Consider the following 21,729-nt stretch of genomic DNA (forward strand, 5'->3'; position numbering starts at 1 on the left):
GCTGGAAAATAATAACCGAAGTGACAGGTAATTACGAGGATCGTATTCGTCAATGAGATAATAAACAAATATATGGTTTATCATCAGCAATGATGGCTGCTCTATATCCAATTATCCTTTTTTTAATTGAGTCGGGTGTTTGGTGTTAAGTCAAGCCAGAAATACCCTCTCCTATGGCTTTGGCCAGCTTTTATCAGTCAAAAACACCACAGAAAATAACAAGCTATATCGTGTCATTAAGAGCACTGGTGCATACACAGCAGGGTGCTTCTGTGATCTTTTGAAGTTTGCTCCCATCAGCAGTATGTCCTGCTCGTTCCCAGAGTCCCGACCCAGCCGAGAGCTTCGTGTTGCACAATTGGTTAGGCAGCTACAAATAAAAGCCTTCAATTAAATTTACATCACAGGACCTAAGTTACTTTTTCAAAAACGTAACATGAATTTGATCTTTTTTACATTCTTTTTATAATTGATAGAGTGATAGAGGAGCAAATAGTTGTGCAAGCAATGTTGTGTGTCATGTAAGGTTAATATTTTCTGAATTAATCAGTTGAGTGCATGATTCACAAAAAACAGTAACTTGTCTTTTTTCCTGAATCAATCAGTGTTTTGAACAAATCAAATTAGTGAATGATTCATTGACTCACTCATAAAGACAGTCACTTGTTTAATTCCTGAATGAATTAATGTTTTTTGAATGATTTACTGACTCACTCATAAAGACATGCTGAAGATTCACAAAAAAAATAGTTTGTGAAATACTAAAATTGTATGTCCAAATTCACAATCTTTATAAAACAGTAAGTAAAAAGTACACATGATAATGACAAGATGACAAATGTGGTACATCCAGATTACATTCATACTACACACATTAGTACTATATGAGTAATTGCTCGTCTAAAAGAATTACATACTTAGAAAGTTTGAGATTTCGGACGCAGCCAGTCACTTCTCTTTTCTTTTTTTTTTTTAAAATGAATCAGTGTTTTGAACTAATCGGATGAATGAATAATTCATTGACTCACTCACCACCTTCTTGTATAACAATTAAACCTGCAGAATGAGTCACTGAATAATCCCCACTACAAATATAAAGCCTGGAACTAATTGTTGTATATATTTTTTCATTTGTTTACTGTAAGATTATGTCTACTGTTTCACTTAACAGTATATACTTTGCAGTGTTTAACTACTAAATTAGCATTCCACCCCAAACATAACTTCAGCTAGTTAACAGTTAGAGATTGTAGCAAAAGAAACTGTATGCTTCACTTTCCATACTAAGAGACCATGCAATTAGTTGTCTTTACTGAGTTACATTGTAATGCATTACTTTTAAAGTAACCCATTACTGATCAGTTGTGTTTGTCAGTATCATTTCATAGCAAAAGTGATGTGTGAAGGTTTGTCTTGCGTGTTCTTAGCTCCAGTGAAAACGGTGGGTTTATTTTAGCTCCCTGTGCAATCAAGTGCTCAAGTTTCCTGACAAACTGCAGAAGAGATGAGTTCTAATTACTCCTTCTCTCTCCCTTTCTGTCTTCCTTTCTCCCCTGTCTCTCCTCTTTAATTTTTTTTTCTACCCTTCTCCTTTTCTCTCCACAGCAATTTGGGAAAATTTTGGATGTGGAAATTATTTTTAACGAGCGGGGCTCTAAGGTAAGTCAACTGGAAGAGCAGTTCTTTGTCACTTCATACTTCTTCCTCCCTACAGGTCTCCTCTTCCCTTCATGAGCCGAATAATTACAGCTCTTACACAGCAGCCGAAAAGTGACTCAAACGTCACACTCTCACACTCTCGCTCACACTGAGCCGAGACACGTTTTGGAAAGGTAGTTACGCGGAGAGACAACTGAGTGGTTTCAGCTGAGTACAAGTTAACTCGCCCAGTTATAATTCAATGAAGTGAGCGTCTGACCAACACGCAGTGATTCTGCTGTTAGAGCTGTCCTACGGTAATAAGATTCAGCTGTTTAAGTCTCCAGTCTTGCGCTGGGAGCGGGTTATATATAGCCATTCTTCCATATAGCAATGCTGGTCTCAAAGGAGGGTGGCATTTTGCTGAGGAGAACTTCTCTCACCTCCTCCTAGTTGATTCACAGGGGTGAATATGCTCGAACAAACCGTCACAGTGTGCTCAACCTAAGCAACGCACATTATTAGATTAGCCGATCGTTCAGAAATAGTCTGTTTTCTACTGGTCTTTTGAATACCCCAGTAGCTCTGTTCCAAAACCTGCTGCCTATGTATGTATGTATATTTGATGGATGTATCTATTCACAATAGATTCCAATAGACTTTGGAATTAGCATGTTGCTAAGCTAACTCTTTGTTATGCTAATGAGCGTAAAATGACGTGGCAAATGCAAATATTAGGGAAAATAATCAACTTTATAATTACAATGAACATTTTTTTTTCAGTATTACATATACTGAGATCAGGAGAGTGAGGTTTACATGCACAACTCCAACACATTCTCACCCCAAAGCGTCACTTTCAACCATGCTTCAATATCCGACGCACAAAGCACCCTGTAGCGTCCATATGTGACGCTTCGGTTATGGGTAGGTTTAGGCGTCATGTAACTGACGCTTTCGAAAGTTCGTCAATATCCGACGCACAAAGCACCCTTAGCGCGGTTATGGGTAGGTTTAGGTATGTGGTAGGGTTATGCGTCTCATATGGACGCTAAAGGGTGCTTTGTGCGTCGGATATTGACGAATGTCAGAAAGTGACGAAAAAGTGACGCTTTGGGTATGAGAACGGGCTGACAACTCATACTGGGCTATGAAAGTTATACTCACCCACCTAAACCTCACTCCCATCCGGGTCAACTCAACCCACTCCGAGCGGAATCCGAACCGTAGTCTCTGGCATGGGCTGCAGTTTTTAGCCTCCTTGTTAAAGCGCCCGCCTCCCACGCCGGAGACCATGGTTCGAATCCCACTCGGAGCAGGTTGAGTCGGACTGGTTTACATATACTGTATATATATATATAATAGCAGTGTTCATATATGAATTATATAATCAACACTGCTATTATATAATGTATGTTAAATTATATTATATGTACAGATTTTTAGATTTTTATTTATATGCAAAAACAAGGTATCTTAGCAAGCTGCATAATTGAGTTGCCTTTACCTTTTGGAACAGTCTCTGTGGCTATGATCCCTTAAAATACTGCCTCTGTAGGCAGCTCACTAGGTTTTGGAACAGCACGTACTGTATGTTTGTGTTATTCAAAAGATAGTGGCTCAGCTTTCTAGCTGTGTAAGCTAATTAAATCCGTGATAAAAGGGGAAAACTACAAGCGCTATGTTGAACACGGTAGTGCAAAATGTCAAAAGGATTAATTTTGCGCCCAATTCCTTTTTGATTTTGCTTTTTCCTCACAGGCCAAGGACTCCTAGGCTGGTCTTTATTCATGCCAGACACAAGGAATGGAGTGTCCATGTATGCATATCATACTCACAGGGCTCCCAAAGCAATTACCAGGCCGTACTTGCATAGTGTGTATGAACTAAAAGACCAGGGCTTGTTCCACACTCTTGTTTGCAGTGCATACCTAATAGCTGTTCCGGATATGGCGTTTGGGAAGCAGTTGGCCATAACTCACTGCTGACAGCAGAGGTGGGGGTGTGGGGACAGAGCAGGCACTTCCCAGCTAGAGCGCAGGACTGTGTGCATTAAACTTCTGAGCTTCAATGTGGCCTTGGAAATATTCCGTACATTGTTTATATCATTTAAAGACAAGGACAATATCTGTGTTTATATAAAGAATGACAGTTTGATACTTACAGATTCAAGATTCACTATAATGTACACATGCATACATGCCAAATGTTTCAGTATTACCAAATGCAGAATTCGTCACTGTTAAATATATTCCCAGAATGCTTTGTCTCTCAATGTCTCTTTTCCAGTAGCTTTCACCCTAATCTCACTTCTTATTAATGGATAGAATTTGCAACCCTGCTGACTGTGACCTTTCTCTCTTTCTTTTCCTTTCTTTCTTTCTTTCTTCTCTTTCTTCTTTTCTCGCTCACTTTATTTGTTGCCCATTCAAATATCTTTAATCATCCCCTTCATTCTTTTTGGGAATCCTTTATGATCACATCATCTCAGGGTTTTGGTTTTGTAACTTTTGAAACAAGTGCAGACGCAGACCGCGCACGGGAGAAATTAAATGGTACAATCGTAGAGGGACGCAAAATTGAGGTGCTTTCCTAATCTAACTATCAATACCCCATCATCCCCATCCCACGAGAACATAAGCGCTGTCGGTTTGATGAAACATGCATGCAGCGTCTCATTTCATCGCATTGCATCCCTACCGCTCACTTGCTGTCTGCATGCTGCACGTTTCATGTGTCTTTTTGATTTTATGGATAAATATCACTTGTGACGTAATAATTATTGGATTTGATGTGCATGCCATCAGATTTGATCCTTTCTGCTTTGATGTGTATGTGCAGCTGTATTAAAAAAAAGAAGCTTTTGAACTTTTTATTATCACTTACAATGAGTGTTAACCGTTAAAAAAATGTTTTAACTTAAAATCCCACTTGTTTATCCCAAACATCCGAGGTTTATTTATCCATTTGTGTGTCTTACTTGAGGACACAGACTTCTCTCTCTTTTTTTCCCCCTCTTCTCCACAGGGCTATTAAGATTTTCTATAGGACAATTAAGATAATTCATGTAATGCACAAACAATACCTAGACCTATATATCAAGGGAGAGTCGAGGCCAGTTGTTTCCTCAAGCTAAATGACCTCCATGGGCCCTGTGGAACGGAAAGCTATTAACGCTAATTAACATGAGGGTGAAATACTAACATGGCTTCTGTTGCCAGCGGCCATGTTTAAATTCCTTTGGCGCCTCCCAACAAGCTGCTTGGCCTCTCTGTGTGTTACTAAAGTCCCTTTAAGGCAAGTTGGTTCACTCGGCAGCCATCTTGGTAATGTCCCCGAACAGCTATTTTCTGTGAAGGCAACAGGCGTGCACACACAGCTCCAATTTACTTTAATGGGGGAAGGCAGCAAGCTCAAGATTATATATCAATATTATAATAAAATCTCACAACAATGGTTTCATGTTGCTTTTTAAGCTCAGATCCTGCAATATATATATATATATATATATATATATATATATATATATATATATATATATATATATATATATATATATATATATATTGGGTTGGTTCATTTAAAGTGCATGTGCGTTCTAGGATAAATAAACCAGCCACCATTTTAAGCTTTAAGATTTTATAAATTTTCTGGTGTTACACATAACCAGAAGACCTTGTACAATATGGCTCCTCCTTCCTGAGGTTAAATTTAGTGCTCATGAAGTCACCGCCTCAGGGTTGTAGTGTCTGAGAATATGTAGAACTGTCTAGACGATGTGGCAGATGAAATTTCAGAGAAAGCCTCAAGGAAGCTCCCACAGCTTGGCTAGTGGGGAATTCCAATATACTCTGGGTTTCATTAAAGCCCATTTCCAGAGTAGCTATGTTTCATTACATGTTGAACCAGATGTCATCATCCAGTTCTTCTACAAACAGCCTGGATTAGATCCTACATCCAGCAGGAAAACAGAAGATCAGAGCTTGATGGATCGCTTTCATTTTAGCATCTCATAATTTTTCAGCTGATTAGCATGTGAATGTAGTTTTTTTTTTTTTTTTGCAGAGAAGCATGAACCAGTTTTTTGTCACACTCATGCCTGTGGCACATACACATGTATTTGTTGCGTTCTGATTTGGGTTTTGCTTCTCATATCTGTTTTCTTTATCACAGGTAAATAATGCAACGGCAAGAGTAATGACAAACAAAAAAGTGGCCAACCCCTATACAAACGGTAAGAGCTTTTTTTTTACTTTAAATTACACTACACTAAAATGTGTGCATTTCATTGCATTAGAAAACAATGTCAAAACAAGAAGTATATGGACAACAACAAAATAAACTGCCAAAAAAAGATGATTTTGTCAGGTTTTTGGATCATTTTGCAATTTATTTTAACCAACTAGTCCTATAAAGTTAGTTCTCCTCAAATTATATCCTTCATCACAAATTTACCTATGAACTATAACTATAACAATGACATTTTTCACAACCATAAAGTCTTGAAGAGTAAAAAGAATTTTGAAGAGAATATCCTAGATAAATAAATTAAAACCAAAATCTTAATACTTAACCTGAATTTTGGACAGTATATCTATTTGTTTAAATAATTTAAACCCCAATTCTTTATTTATTTATGTTTATAAATGATCATATAAAATTATAATTTTTTCCATTAAAAAAAAATAAATAGTTTTTGTGAAATATTTAGGTTCTTTAAAAGAAATTACACTTGGTTTGATACTTTATCTAATCCAGTTTAAAGTTCCCAAATTCTTTTTGGGCTGCGGTTTTAAGCTGCCATCATGTATAATATGAATGATGCAATGTCTACTTTGTGTCCCACTAAAAAGGGATTATAGGTAAAGAGCCATCTCCTCCCCTACAGCTCTCCTTATGCTGTTCAGGAGCTCCGGGGGGGGGAGAGCTTAGCTGAGAGCTGGCTCATTCAACACAGGGGTCTTGTTGGGGTCCTGAGCTCTTCCGGCTGATGCTCATTTCCTCAGACTGCAATAGAGAGAGAAACAGAGAGGGGGAATGAAATAATCAAATATATCAGCAGCAGTGTAGACCCCCCAGCTCTACTTCAGTCACAGCCAATGGGGAGTGAGAGGAGGCTATTTTACAGCCCCCATCTATCACTGACAGCACACCGGACAGCACTCACTACTCTCTTGCTCTCTGTCTCTCATTCTCTGTCTCCCTTTCGCATCCTATATCGCTCGCATTCTTCCCAATGCCCTGATATTGCCGCCCCCTAACTCCTTCAACTTAATGTCACCTTAAATATTTTCCTGTCATATCACATCCCTTCCTCTTCCCCCTTCTTTTTGTTCTTCCCTCCGAATCTTATCCTCTTTATCCCTTATCTTTGAGTTAATAGGCGAAAGATCGAGAAACAAACACTCCACAGGTCACAGCGATAAGCATTCGGAGCTAATTCTCTCTTCCCCTGTGTATTCCTCTACAGGCTGGAAGCTGAATCCAGTGGTGGGAGCTGTCTATGGTCCTGAATTTTATGCAGGTAAACTGCATTTGAGTGTTGTGGTCACAGGGTCCCGCTCGGATACTTACTTTGATTTACTGTTCTTCAGATGTTCTTTGATTTCTAGATCAAATTTCGAGGCAAGCGCTTCAAAGAGACACTTAAGAAATGATTTTAAAACGACGCCCATTTCTCCCATCATCCACGGTGCACAATGCATTTGACAAAGCAATAATCAGCCAGGCCATCATTTCCCACTGAGATGAAACAGTGGTACGGGCTGTTTTCTGAACCACAGATTAGGAAGCGTCTTTGTTTGACTGACTTGTTGTCTGTCTTTGTGCTGTTGTTTTCCCTCTCGATCTTTGATTTCTTTATTGCCGTTGGTTCTTTGAGCCCTTTGCATCCTAATGAGGGGGAAATGGTATTACAGTATTTCATTTGGAAGAAGTGCTGAGCACATAGCAGCTCTTTAACGGCCTGCCTTTTTGCTCATTAGACTAAAATCTGTTCATTTCAGGACAGCTTTACAGCAAAACTCTAAATAACCATCGGTGACAGAAAGCAGTCATTTATCATTTTTATCTGACTTTTTTCCTCTCCCTCTCCCCCCTCCCTCCCTCGGTTCTGGCATGCATAAACGCACAACTGAACGCAGCCGTTACACGATTCCTCTCGATCGAATACGCACAATGTGCATATGTAGAGCGCATAAAAATGCAAATATGCTAAGCAATCCGATGCACGTAAAATGTTTATGCATGCTTTGACCCCAAGTATGCTCTGAAACGTGCATGTGATTCCTTCTCTAATCGCAACATATACACCTTCATGCCTACCCATCCGTACATACACCTTCCCAAAACATCAAAACTTCCCATCAAATCAGATTTATCGTGGTCCGGTGTTGTGCCGAATTTCAACCCCCTGCCAAATTATTACCCCCCCCCCCCCCCCCCCCCCCCCCCCCCCCCCCCCCCCCCGTTGAAGTCAGTACCTGATTGCCTAATCCTAACCCCACCTCTAATCCTAAACCTACCAATGCTAGGGGGGTAACAATTCGGCGGGGGTCGAAATTCGGCACAACACCTGCACTTCAGCAGCTTAGCTTGGGGAGCCGGTGTTGCTTGATTTATTGGATGCTAATTTTTCAAGTCGTCTTAACATGCCTCTTAAGTTCGCCAAGCTTAAACGACACCATATGCCTCCTCTGTTCCCCAGAGGGCGACCGGTGGAGAGGATACAAAATGGAAATAAGATATAGATTTCGCTTACTAAATAAGGAACATTCCGGAATGGCCGAAATGGAAATGGAAACGTGTTGCCCCTTGTTTCCCTCCCACCGTTCAAAAAAAGGGAAGGGAAGCTTTCACGCGAAATAATTATGACTGCATTTAATGTACTTTGTTGGGGGAGGGGTGGCGCTGAAATCGGATGTAAAGGTGATTAATCACTGTTTATCAGTCCGAGTTTCTGTGCGGGAGATCAGCGGAATTGGGCACCATAAATCGTGCGCTGCTGACAGCGCACTCCGTCTCCATTCGTCCGGGTGCTACAGGTTTATTGTCCTCAAATCCCATTCAGGAGAATGACTGATGAGGGCCGCCGACTGCCTGCTTTTAACCTCTTCCAGGGAAGTCGGGCTTCTCTCTTCCCCGTAAGACTCCCTCCCTGGCTCTCATTTCTCTACTCCTCTAGCTTTTCACAGCCTTCTCTCGACATAAATCGCTAATTCTATTTCTCTCTTCATCTAAGCCTGGGGTGTTTTCCATCTGCCCTTTTCTTACTCACTCACTCTATCCTTAAATCTCAATATCTTCTGTCTTCCCTCGGTCTCTCTCTCTCCCTCAGGCTCTTAACTAGCACTGGGTAGCCAAAGCTAAATTAGAGATGCAGACGCGAGGCTGAGGCGCTAGCCGTGCACGGGAAACTTAATTGTGTAATCCGGGGGTCGTTTTTCCCACCTTGCTCAATCCGTACAGGCGGCGTGGGCATGAAGGACGTGGGAAACATAATATTGATTGATTGACAGCTCTCTCAGCCAATGAATTTGGTCCTTGGCAGCATGTTGAGACAAACACGGCCAATAAGATTAAAATGCAAAGCAGTTTTCAAGTTTTAAAAAATAGATGATAAAATATATTGAGTGATGTTTGGAAAGGGACGTTTGACTTCATGCCATGTGTGTCTGATCAATAAAAGTCACTGGCTCAAAACATACTTTACGCAAGTACGTGAATGACAATTACATGCGTCATTCCATTCCAAAATGTGTCAACTGCAAATCAAAATGCAACACAAATATGCACAGTGTTGCCACAAGGGGGAGCTATAACAGGCATTAGTACAAACTGGATTCTTCTGTGGTGTTTTTCTTTTTCTTCTTGGTCTACTGTCTACTACTTTGTTAAACTGACAATATTTTATAACTAGCTATCTCAGGTTTATTAGAGTGTCTAATAGAGTGCCAGAAATAGAGTCTGTGGGTAACGCAAGCTCAAGATATTTTCACGTTTTATTCTACAACGTAAAATACATCACCGGCTTTTACAATTCTTGAAAAAGGTGGTTGCTAGCAAGTGGCTAAATGTGACTACAGAGGTTGTTTGGGACATTAAACGTCATCATGCTGAACAGGAAAATTAATCTACTCACTGGTCTACTTTTGCAGCCTTGTTGTGTTTATACTCACACTCTTGCAAACTATTGTAACTCAAACTTTCCAACTTGCAGATTTTAAATCTTTTAAAGTCTGAAAGAGTTGTCGGAAGCTTAGTGGTGGTGACATTGAAGACATTTGTTTATGCTATAGTCTAACTTTAGCTTTTTATTTGTGATTGTATTTGGGTTTTAAAATTCATTAACGTTGCATTCATTATATTAATGAACAAAACGTTTACCTGACAATGGAAAAATCCTATTGGCTTTTTGTCGAGCTAACATTTAAAGGTAACTTTAGAGGCCCTAGGTTTATTGCCAGAACAGAAACACAACAAACGTTACAAGTATAAAGTATATTCAAGCGTTCACATCTGTTGCCTTTTTGAGAGCGCGTAATGGCTTTAAAAGAGGTGCATTGTGGGCATTTTATGCTTTTTCAATTACAAAACCACTCACATAAATCTATAATTGAAATGAAGTAGTCTAATTACAATATTAGAAGTATCGGAGGGAGGAAAAAACTCCCTTTAATCTAGCAATGGTGTAATTTTCCTCATGATATGGGTTTATCGGTGGTCTGATTATCTAAAGACATTTCACAATAGCACGCAGTGTGAGAGAGGCCCTCATCCGGCGATTTCCAGTCGCACCGTATTAAAGGAGCCAGTCTTGCAGTAAATGAAAGAGACCTGAGGGGGTTGGGGATGTAATTGCCCCCACACCTCCATCCAAACAGCCCAATGGGACTCTTTCCAGCGCCAGAGATACCCCTGTGTAAACCCAGATAAATGCAGCAGTGTGCCAGCATCCTTATCGGTTTAAACTGTAGATGTGCAGATGTGAAGGGTTTTTGACCTTCTCTCATGTTAAAATAACAGGTTAGCACAAGGGCTGCAAGTATTTATGCTCACACACACTTTTGCCTTTGTGTGTTTCATAGGCTTTATGGAGTGTCATAACTGGCTGGAATGATTTATGGCTTATTATTGAATCGGTGCTGCGTGCAGACCCATAGCTCATTATGAGATTACATTTATGTACGTCATGGCACACATAATGTACACACACACAAAATCAAAGAAAATATAAGAGCATTGTCCATGACTGGAATTCGGGATAAATTGACCATGGCCTGGCATATATCAGAGACGACCACTGTTTGGCATATTAACACCGACTCTATAGCTTAAAAGGGACAAATTAAAATGTCAACGGCTCCATGCTATATCAGAACGAAAGAGCAAACGCCTTACCTTCAGCCATCTGTCTTTCTTTTACGTCTGATGAAGGGCCGCGCCGTACCTCTCCGCCGCTGATTGGTGTGTCGCGTACAAGAGATTTTATTGTTTGTTTGTTTGTTTGTTTGTTTGTCTGAGAGGAGATACAGGAGTCCAACGAAAATGATACCAGTACTTGCAAACCCCAGGGCCAAAAGTATGCTGAATGTGAATCGAAGAAGTCTTTACACCAAGGCAGTGTGCTAAATTTATAGACACACATATATGTGCTCAAAATAAACCCAGCTGACCTCATTAAAAGGGGTAACTTTGACACATATTGACTATTAACTGAGGGCTGCTTGGATGATGCCTGTACAGTAATGATCAGGAGGAGGTGCAGGTTCTGTTTGGGGATATGAAATAACTGAAGAGGGCTGTCCTGCTCCTCTGAGACACAGGATAGACAGTGATAGTGTATTCGGTGCATAAATGAGAAAGAGAGCTTTGTGGGCCGCACTGCTGGGCTGTGTTTTGCTTGCACAGTACTATGGGTAATTCTGGCTATGTCATTGACTCATCAGGGCCACACTCAGTGAAGGTTAAAGAGTGTAATATGCTTTTGCTTTTATTCTTTGTACAGTTTTAATCATTTTCCTTATCGTCTTTTTCTCCTTTCCTTTTAATACAATTTGGGTGACTCTCACACTCAAACCTGTCACGAACATGTCTGGGTCATATTTCTCAAAAAAAGAAAAAGGAACTGCACTCTTAGAACGCGCCAATAAACAGGAATACAGAGTCATGTTTTCATGTTCTCCAACATCCAGCTCTTTCTCAGTCACAAGTGAGCAATTCCTGATATTATTTTGCTACATTTTTTGGGATCTTGCACCCATATTTATCAACTTATTGGATTTGGTTGACTTTTTCTGTTTGTCTTAGGTTATTTTTTTATTTTTTTGTTAGATATGTTTTATTGAAAAATATGGCACAATGAAAAATACATAACAATGAGGTAGAGATGACACAAAAATAAAGCCATACTTAGCTGTTTTTGTCTTAAAGAAATAAAAAAATACATATTTTGCTTAAAGAAAACAAATCTTATATCATTAATATTATTTGAATCAATTTTGGCATTTTCCTTCTGAATTCTCTATAATACCAGAAATCTCATTCTAGAAAAAAAAAGAGAGAATTCAGAAGGAAAATGCCACAATTGTGTATATAAAATATGTATATATGTTTACATTTTCACTATATGGTGTTTTTTGTTGTACTGTCTATTTGATTAAATGAAAACAAAAATAATTGTTTTACAGTAATGAGACTCATAATTGGGAACAATAGAAACTCGGTAAGTAAAAAAAAAAAGGTAAATACAGTAATGACAATTTTATTAGGAAAACAAATGTCATTGTTAATGACAATGCAAAATATAATATATAAAATATTACGAGTAATTATAATATATTTCCTTTTTTCTTCTTTTGACTTTGGGGTGAAATGAAATGTAGACTGATTTTTTTGTGTTCATACTTAGTCATCCGGTCAGATTAGAGCTTGCGAGATTGAGAAAGAGCTTTCCGTTTTAATGTTCAATATGCATCTAATGGACTGAGCTGCGGGCAGTCTGTGGGCGTCTGTGGCCGAGACTGTGTGAAATGTGACCTGGACATGTTTTCACCCATTTATTGTTACACACGCTGTTTCAAGTTTCATTCTGTCTGTTTCACTTTCACGTCCGTGTATCTTTCATGCATAAAGCCTCAGTCTCTCTCTCAACTCTGCCACCTCTCCCAGTCTTGACCCTGAGTTGTCCCTGTTCTCCTCCAGGCTGGGTCTGGCCCCAGCGGTGGCGTGAGGCTGGGGAAGTGTGTGTGGGGGGAGAGAGATGAGGGATGGCGCCAGCCTGTGATTGCATCTCTAAACAATCCTCTCCATCTGCTCTCTCAACCCTGTGTGCCAGAACCTTGTGTCTCACCTACAACAACCTACCATCTCCCCTGCCTCGCACACACCCCTCCAGAGTGGGAGAGCAGCCAGACACACTCACACACACACACCCCACGCACAAGCGTTCAGAGATACCCACAATAGAGAGGCTTCCCCAGACAGGGTTTGCCTTACCGTTTCGCTCTCTAAGATTAATGGTAAATATTCAGCTGGAAAAAAATCTGGAAAGTTTAGTTTAGTTTATTGCTTCTCAACTGGTGTGGCAGTTCATGCTCGAATGTACACTATAGAGGATTTCTCATGTCATTTTTTCATGAGAAATCAATTATTGAGTCAGCAAATGGGATGCACAATGGTGGTGAGCCAATTTTAGAAGGTTTTTTTACATTTTAATTGTGCATGCTTTTTGCTTTTTTTTTTTATTTTTTTATTTAGATTACCTTTGCCGTCAAAAACACAAATATTAATATTTCACAAGATTTAAATGTAAAATTAATTTTGTGATGCCTAAATTCACTAGCATAGCATTCACAGAGCATTTAAATTAATAGATTTTAGTTTTTAGGGTTTTCATATTTAACATGTAATTTAATATATTTTTTTAATATTGATAATTTACAGATTATCTGCAATAACATGAAAATAATTATTGGTGTTATCAGATCGGACAGAATTTAAATATCAGTCCATCAGTTCCTCCACAAGTGACTTGTTGTTGATGTTGACAGACAGCCCAGAATTCCATATTGTACCTTTAATAAATATCACTTTTGAGTTTGAAGGACATTTTTGTTTTACGTTTGTACACATTTTGAAATGTATCGGGTTGCACACAAATCTGGGTCCTGAAGCAAAACAATTTGAGAATCACTGGCTGTAACATGCTGCCATGTTTGATGTTTTGTGCCAACATGACGCACCGGTTGACATCCGTCTGAGTTGTTTTAAAGCATCACATTTTAGGATGACAGTGTGTTGTCACACTACCGACTGAAAGCCGATTGGTGGTGACAGGTGCGCCTCTTAGAAGCAAAAGCTTATGTCACCACCTTTCTTCTCTCCTTTTTTCCAGTGACAGGCTTCCCCTATCCAACCACAGGGGCGACGGTGGCTTACAGGGGCGCCCACTTGAGAGGCAGAGGTCGTGCCGTCTACAACACGTTCCGTGCCGCGCCTCCACCCCCTCCCATTCCCGCTTACGGAGCGTGAGTAACCCTTCACCCAAAACATACACATACAGTCTCGACAAATAGCTCACCTTGTTTTTGTCCAAGCCTGAGGCCATTATTAGGTAAACTTCTGCACTTAAAAGCACTGTCATCAAAGGGTCATTTTCGCATTATATGTGCTACAGCCTTAACCTGCAACATGACCGCTTGATGGCTATAAAGTGCGTTACACTCTAATGGCAAGCCCTACCAGTTTTCCCCAGTGACAAGACAGAGCAAAGCCCATTATAAAGCAACATTGTTTTCCTCTAAGCACAGAAAATGGCCGTCTTTCCAAATGTGCTCTATTTTTTTCCCTTTCCTCACTGTCTGGAGTGCATTGTTTTGTCTGCTGAATGAATGCATCGCTGCATAATTTATTTCCTTCTCTGTACAGTGTGAGGAAACTCTGTGGACGTTCAGCACTGATGTGTTGTGTTGTGTTATTTCTTGTTGTGTTTTTGCAGTGTGGTTTACCAAGATGGCTTCTACGGTGCTGAGATCTATGTGAGTATACTCGGTTTTGCCCATTCTGCTGCTATTTCCACTGTTTCAGTCAATTAAGGAACGTTTGTATGCAACGTTGAGGACAGGGCGCAGGCCTAACCTGAGCAGCTGGTGCTGAATCTTTCATAAGGGCAAAGGTCAGCTCAGGTCACCATGTGCAAATCCACTAGGATGGCCGTTTGTGGTGTACTAAATACCTTTTTGGGTTCCCCTGTGCATTCCGCTACATGGAACAGTGAAATCACACATCGCTAAACCGTCTTCCTTTGAAGACTGTAGTTGATCTCAGTGGATTGTATGATAATACTAACATGTACAGTGTGGATTGAACCAAATACAAACCCCCCCCCCCTACGCACTTAACGTCTCATTCTTCCACATTTTATCTCCACTGCGGCCTGGTTTCGCTCTAAGTGGGAGGAAAATCACGCCGGATCAAGTTGATGAAGTCGACGTTACAGTGTTTTTGCTTTAATTTATGGCACGCGTTTGATCCGCCTTTCCCTCAGCTTCCATTAAAATACAGCCCAAAGGCCTCACTCTACAGCCCGAGATTGTGCCCAGGCCCTATTGTTTTTGACAGGCCGTCAGAACGTATTAGTGTGTCAGGTGATCAGAGAGCGTGCCTCCCTTTCCCAGGATTATTTCACTGCATGAAAAATGGAAATTAATTCAACATTTAGATCTGAAACAGGACAAATGAACATGGACGTAATTGTGATGCCTTTACCTGGCATGCACAATAGTATGTTTGCCACAGATAGATCACAGTCGAACGGATTTTGATGAATGCGCGTAACACGTGTTCACTTGCCAGCGAAGTCAGAATCTTTCTCTACGGACTACCCGATTAACTTTTGAGTAGCCTGAAAGCAAGATAACTTATATAGGAATTGTTGACGCAACAAATTATGATTCTCTCGATAATTACTGTCAGTGTTTTCTCACTCTCACGTCGTTCCAAACATGTATGCTGATTTTTAAATAAATCTTCTCTATATAACTTTTCTTCACACATACAATAACAGTTTATAGTGACTATAGTGAATATATTCACTCAAATGATTGGGATCAAATGATTTTTTTAAAGAAATGAGTACTTTTATTACAACATTATTGGTCTTGTAGTGTCTCGTAACTTAATGATGTCAAGCTCGAGATTTTATGGTGCTTTTGTGACAGGCCGTGGTCATTATAAACGGTCATTGTATGAAAAAAAAAATGAAAAAAATCACGTTCCACAAACAAGCAAACAGCATACGTGTTTGGAAGGACGTGAAGGTGAGTAAATAATGATATAAATATCATATGTGACTTATCTATCCGTTTAAATCCATCTGTGTGGGGAGTACCGGAATTAAGAATCTGTAACTTCTACGGAATCCATGAACACACTTTTCTATGACCTGATTTTTTTTCAACTCCAGTAGCTAAACATTTGATCTTAGCAGAGTAGCATTGGACATTAATCCCGAGCTGAAAAATAAATGAGAGCATCTATAATTCAGCGTGCAGTCCTGTATCTGCGATGCCTCAGTCCTGCACGCGCTCTGGCACCGCGATTATTCACATAATGTACCAGTGATGTCAGCGAGCTAAAATAACAAAGAGCGGAGCTGCGTTTCATTAAAGCAGACACTTCAATAAACACCCCAGCCACATAGATACTCGCTTGCAGCCAGCAAATACATTCCCTCTTGTTTAAAGCTTGGCATGTTTGTAGTGTAAGCGTTCACAAAACATCACCCGGAGATGACTAGCAGACAGCGCTCGGTTGTTGCAGCTAACCATCTCGACTAACGTCATCTGATGCCGCTTACAACTCGACTATTAATAGCTAGCTTGAATGGAGCAATTAATAGCTTTGTCAGATGTCATCTAATGCTTATACAAGCAATATTTAGTGTTGTCTTGTGCCGTTCTCCAGCCACAGATGAGCACGTTGTGTGTGTCAAGACCGCTCCCCTGGGCACCGAGCCAGGGGACTCGTATTGGCCAGCCACATTAATTAAAAGGCCCCTTCAATAGCTTCAGCCTTCAATAGCTTCAGCCAAATCTTCCATTTGGTTCATTCGCAGTAAGCAAACATTGACTGATTTTAATTGTTTATACCAGATTGCCACTTACCATGCTGATCGATAGTTGCCCTGCCATTTCAATTGATAGGATAGATGCGCTCTGGAAAGACAAGCCGTTGGTTGCACCACTATTGCTGCACTCAGCTTAGATAAGTGAAGACGCTCAGATGGTTCGCGTTCGGACTTGGGCTGTTAAGCATCTGTGCCGAGATCTATATGAAGAGCTAATGCAGTCAATCTGACAATTCCCCATTAAACAAAAAGGCTTCACAAAAAGCTGTATTGGCAAACTAAATACCACCTAAATCACTCAGCGCTGACTTTAGTGAGCATTGACAGGCCTTTTCAGCAGCACTCTTAAGGTTGTAACTGAGCTTTTGGGATTCACTGCATTGTTAATGTATGAACCGTCCAGTTGTATTGTGGTTCTAAAATTTCATGTCACCGATGTCCTGCTGTTTGCATGAGTCTGACGGATGCCCTTATGTAATTGACAGGGTGGCTATGCAGCATACAGATATGCCCAACCAGCCGCAGCAGCTGCAGCGGCCTACAGTGACAGGTAAGAGTCCAGCAGCACTTCCTGTTTCCTGTTTGGTTTAGTTGAGAGTTGTTGAGAGAAATTAAGGGCCAGATTTACCAAACTGGGCAAATTAGCGTGAGAGCGCAATTCCAAAAAAGCGCAGATGGGAGTGGAAAGTTCTGCAGCTAGCATCTGCTTTAAAGGGATAGTTCACCCAAAAATGAAAATTCGATCATTGTTTACTCATCCTCAATTTGTTCCAAACCTGTATGAGTTTCTTTGTTCTGCTGAACACAAAGGAAGATATTTGGAAGAATGTTTGTAACCAAACAGATCTCGGTCCCCATTGACTACCATAGTATATTTTTTTCCTACTATGGAAGTCAATGGGGACCGAGATCTGTTGATTACAAACGTTCTTCCAAATATCTTCCTTTGTGTTTTAAACCTTAGTAAATCATGATTGATTTAAATTGCATATGCAATAATAATGTCCACGCCTTTTCAGCGCTAAATTTTAGTAAATCTTAATAGTCGTTTTTTAACGCCAAATGAGGGTTTGCGCTGGCTGTTAGTAAATCTGGCCCTATCAATTTTACAAAATGTGTTTTTATGGCTATCAAAGTTAAAATGTTAACTTGACATATTTAATGTTTGTTTGTTTTTACTTTTCTAACAAATTTGTTATTGCTTGATTCTGCCTTTAAAGACACCCTTTGTTAGAATTATTTAAGAATTTTAGACATTTAGATTTAGATATTTCTTTATACATTAAACAGCATAGTTACAATAGATGGTCTTGGGGGTCTGTGGCATCAAAAACCCTTGAGATAAAAAAATTAAAATAAAATAAAAAGCCTTTTTTTTAATTACCCTGCCCCAACTTCCGGTTTCAATAGAAAATGTCATTACATCAAAATTTGCAATTATGAAGCTACTTCATAGTGTCCTACGTCATTATTTGATAAATTACAATTAAAATAAAAAGCTCCTTCTCTTGTTTAAGAGAATAATCTTATCCATTGCAAGTTTTAACTGTATTTGAGTTCCGAAGTCCTTCTGGAAAAGGGTTTCCTCAGCTCTGAAAGTCCGGTTTGAGTTTACAGATCTGCTCTCTCATTAAACTGGCTTAAATGAGATCATTTAGACATCCCTTCCCTATCTTTGATACACTCTCACCCTTTAAACTTGAATTCAACCTGAATTTCTGTAACCACTTAGCTTACTCACTTCAGGCCACAGGGTTGAGTGTATGTGTGTGCGTGAAGACGAAGGTGGTGCAGGGTTGTCAGTAATTTATCCAGGACCTGTGGGGACCCTGTCAGGTTGGATCAGGCCAGGCACTGGTTTAATCTAGGCAAGATTGAGCGTGTCAGTGCCGATAAGGCACGGCCCTGCCTGCCAGCCTGAAGAGCCCAGATAATGTAAGATTTATCAGAGCCAAGCACAGATCCACATCAGAGCAGGTGACAAGACTGGCATTCCACCGCGCTTATTTCAGCCCCCTTCCTGCGTCCCCTCTTTCACTCCAGCTCTCTTTTTCTCTCTCCACCTCTTTCTGCATCACTTGTCGTTCAACTCCTTGCTTTCACATAAGCCAGCTCTGCGTTTTGCACTCTAATTTGATATGTCATGGCGAAGGGGGTTTAAAAGTGAGTGTTTAAATGTCACAGACTTTTGAACTAGCCTCTTTAAAGAGTGTTAATTCTGTCGTCATTTACTCTCATTACTTACTATGTTTTACAACATAAAAATATATTCTGAGATGGGTTTTTTAACTGTTGTTGTCAATGCAATGAAAGTCAATGGGGTCCAAAACAGCATTAGACTTTTGAACTAGCCTCTTTAAGAGTGTTAATTCTGTCGTCATTTACTCTCATTACTTATTATGTTTTACAACATAAAAATATATTCTGAGATGGGTTTTTTTTAACTGTTGTTGTCAATGCAATGAAAGTCAATGGGGTCCAAAACAGCATTAGGCCTTATTGACTTTCATTTGTGTTCAAACATGAGAATAAAAGTCATACAGGTTTGGAATGGCAAATGAAAATTTGGTTTATCTCATGTTGTGCCAAGCCTGTATGACTTTTTCTTATGTTGAACAAGAAGATATTTTGAGATACGTCTCTGTTTGTCTTTGTGTTCCAAAGAAGAAAGTAAGTCACAGAAGGGTTAGTAATTGAAGACAGAATTTTCATTTTGGGGTGATCTATCCCTTAATTATCGTGTGGAGACCGTTTGAGGTGAGAAAAATCACCCTTTTTGAGTATGGCTAGAACTAGCTATCCAGGTTAAGAATGGGTAATTCCCGCTGCCTGGTTAAGATGCAGGTTAAGTAGCCTGGCCCGGCTGGAGTGTTACGGGGATTCCCAGCCGCCCTCGTCTGCACTGTCTGTCACAAGCAGTTAAAATCCCCTCTGCTCGGCTCTCTCACTCCACTGAGCTGGCCTGACCTTTGATGTTGTAATAATCCCGGACGACAAAAACCTGGTCAGATCCGATAGTATTTCCATATGTAATAGCATGTCTGGGCCCAGGATTTTCCCCCTCTCTCCTCTTTTCTCCTCTCTCAGTCTGTGCCCTCGGCACCCGGCTCGGCCTGCCTTATCTGCTCCCTGCAGGCCCTCATTTGCAAGCGTGTGTTTGTAGGGAAAGTCAACAAATGAAGAAGGGAAGTGTTGGGGGTTAATAAATAAATAAAGAAAGAAGTAAGGCCCATCTTGGAGGAATTAGTTCCAAATCGGTACCAATGAAAAGAGTCAGAGAACGCCACCGCCGCCACCAGCCCTGTGCCTCTTTACAGAGCAGCCTGGGTAAACAAGAGAGGGCAAAGGAGCATGAAAAGGATAAAGAGAGCTGTGAACATAAAGTCTCTGCCTCCTTCACTCGCTTTTTTAATGCACACGCACAACAACACAAAATCCAAAGTATCCATGCGTCTCTTTGCTTGCTGGGTCTTTCCTGTTCCGCAGTGCCTTTAGAACTTTGTAACTTTTAAAATGTGAATTTGCTAATGTTGTAATTTAGGGAAGTAATTCTATAACATGGTTTGCCTTTCATTTTATTTATTTATTTAAACTTGATTATTTACACAGTAGCATGAAAAAAACAGGATTCCTAACAGGATGGAAATAAAGGGTAAATGTTAGCCATTGCTTAGTGAGGGACTTAAAGAGTTAGCTTACATGCAGTGTGTTTTTTAAATGTTATATTTTACCCAACTTTTAAGATTATCATACATATTTCTGAAGGATGATGTCATTAATGAAGTGGCTTTTGTGAGTTAAAGGTATTTTACAAATTCTAACATGGAAAGGGATTTTGAGAACAGGAAAAACAATGCTTTTTCTGAAGCATTTTGAATAGAGGAATGACGAAAATAAAGAAACACCTGGAAGATGTATAAAAAAAAAAAAAAATCAACTAACATGATTTTCCGACTTATGATGGTGACATTAAAATGTACTGCATGGTAGAAAGGACCTTGCAGTTCTGTTGTTCATTTCTGTTTCCTGTTTCTACTTTTCTCTTTTCCATGTTTCTTTTCTGTGTCTTGTCCCTCTCTGACCAATATAATTTTTACCACATGCTCATAAGATAAAAATACTTTTACTCCAAAACAATAACAGAGCACCTATCACTTTTAACACACTCTTACCTTTATACCGTGTATTTATGGCAAGCCAGTGATTGCATTTTTATCGGACAGGAAGAAAGAGAGGGCAAGAGAGAGGGAGGAAGGGTGTAGTGATAATGGATCTAGTTCAAATGAACAGCATTCACTGGAGCATCCCATCTTCTCGAAGCTTCAATGCTCCCTCCGTTTCTTCCTTTCCCTGTAGCTATGGCAGAGTCTATGCAACAGCAGACCCTTATCACCACACGATTGGACCTGCAGCCACGTACAGCGTGGGCACTATGGTGAGTCATGAAACATTAATACATGTCCTACACGTTACACAGACCCGAGCACCCCAACAACATACAAGGCAGAGCCCAGTGCAACCGTAATAATGCTGAAAGATATCGTTGTGCGTTCTGTTCAATTTATTTCAATTATGAGTCGAATAATTGTAAATATTATGAAGCGAATATTAAATGAAGCATGTGCGGTGAGCTGGAGATACAGTATGTAGTTGGGGTGACTGAAGTCTTAAATATTGTACTTGAACATATTCAGGGTCCAAAATTACCGACCATAAATTTACAAGCCATACAGTTGTATTTTGCTTTATTTACACATTTAGATAGAACGCTAGATAGATAGATAGAACACTAGATAGATAGATAGATAGATAGATAGATAGATAGATAGATAGATAGATAGATAGATAGATAGATAGATAGATAGATAGATAGATAGATAGATAGATAGATAGATAGATAGATAGATAGATAGATAGATAGATAGATAGATAATGGATAATAAAAAAAACAGATCATTTTTACT

The 21,729-nt window shown here is 39.8% G+C and overlaps 1 protein-coding gene across 7 annotated transcripts in view; it reads left to right on the forward strand.

The window, feature by feature from the left end:
• Positions 1-21,729, forward strand: part of rbfox3a (RNA binding fox-1 homolog 3a) — a 340,080-nt gene that overhangs the window by 306,692 nt on the left and 11,659 nt on the right. For 6 of the 7 annotated variants that reach the window (XM_084434216.1, XM_084434219.1, XM_084434215.1 and 3 more), the window contains 8 exons: positions 1,606-1,659; positions 4,130-4,222; positions 5,812-5,872; positions 7,109-7,162; positions 14,033-14,165; positions 14,636-14,675; positions 17,251-17,315; positions 21,122-21,200. In XM_084434216.1, coding sequence (XP_084290342.1) covers positions 1,606-1,659; positions 4,130-4,222; positions 5,812-5,872; positions 7,109-7,162; positions 14,033-14,165; positions 14,636-14,675; positions 17,251-17,315; positions 21,122-21,200 — 579 coding nt within the window. The remainder of the gene's footprint in view (positions 1-1,605; positions 1,660-4,129; positions 4,223-5,811; positions 5,873-7,108; positions 7,163-14,032; positions 14,166-14,635; positions 14,676-17,250; positions 17,316-21,121; positions 21,201-21,729) is intronic. The other variant, XM_084434220.1, reaches the window with a different exon arrangement.

The sequence above is a fragment of the Rutilus rutilus genome, assembly GCF_951802725.1.
Source record: "Rutilus rutilus genome assembly, chromosome: 16".
Lineage (NCBI taxonomy): Eukaryota > Metazoa > Chordata > Actinopteri > Cypriniformes > Leuciscidae > Rutilus > Rutilus rutilus.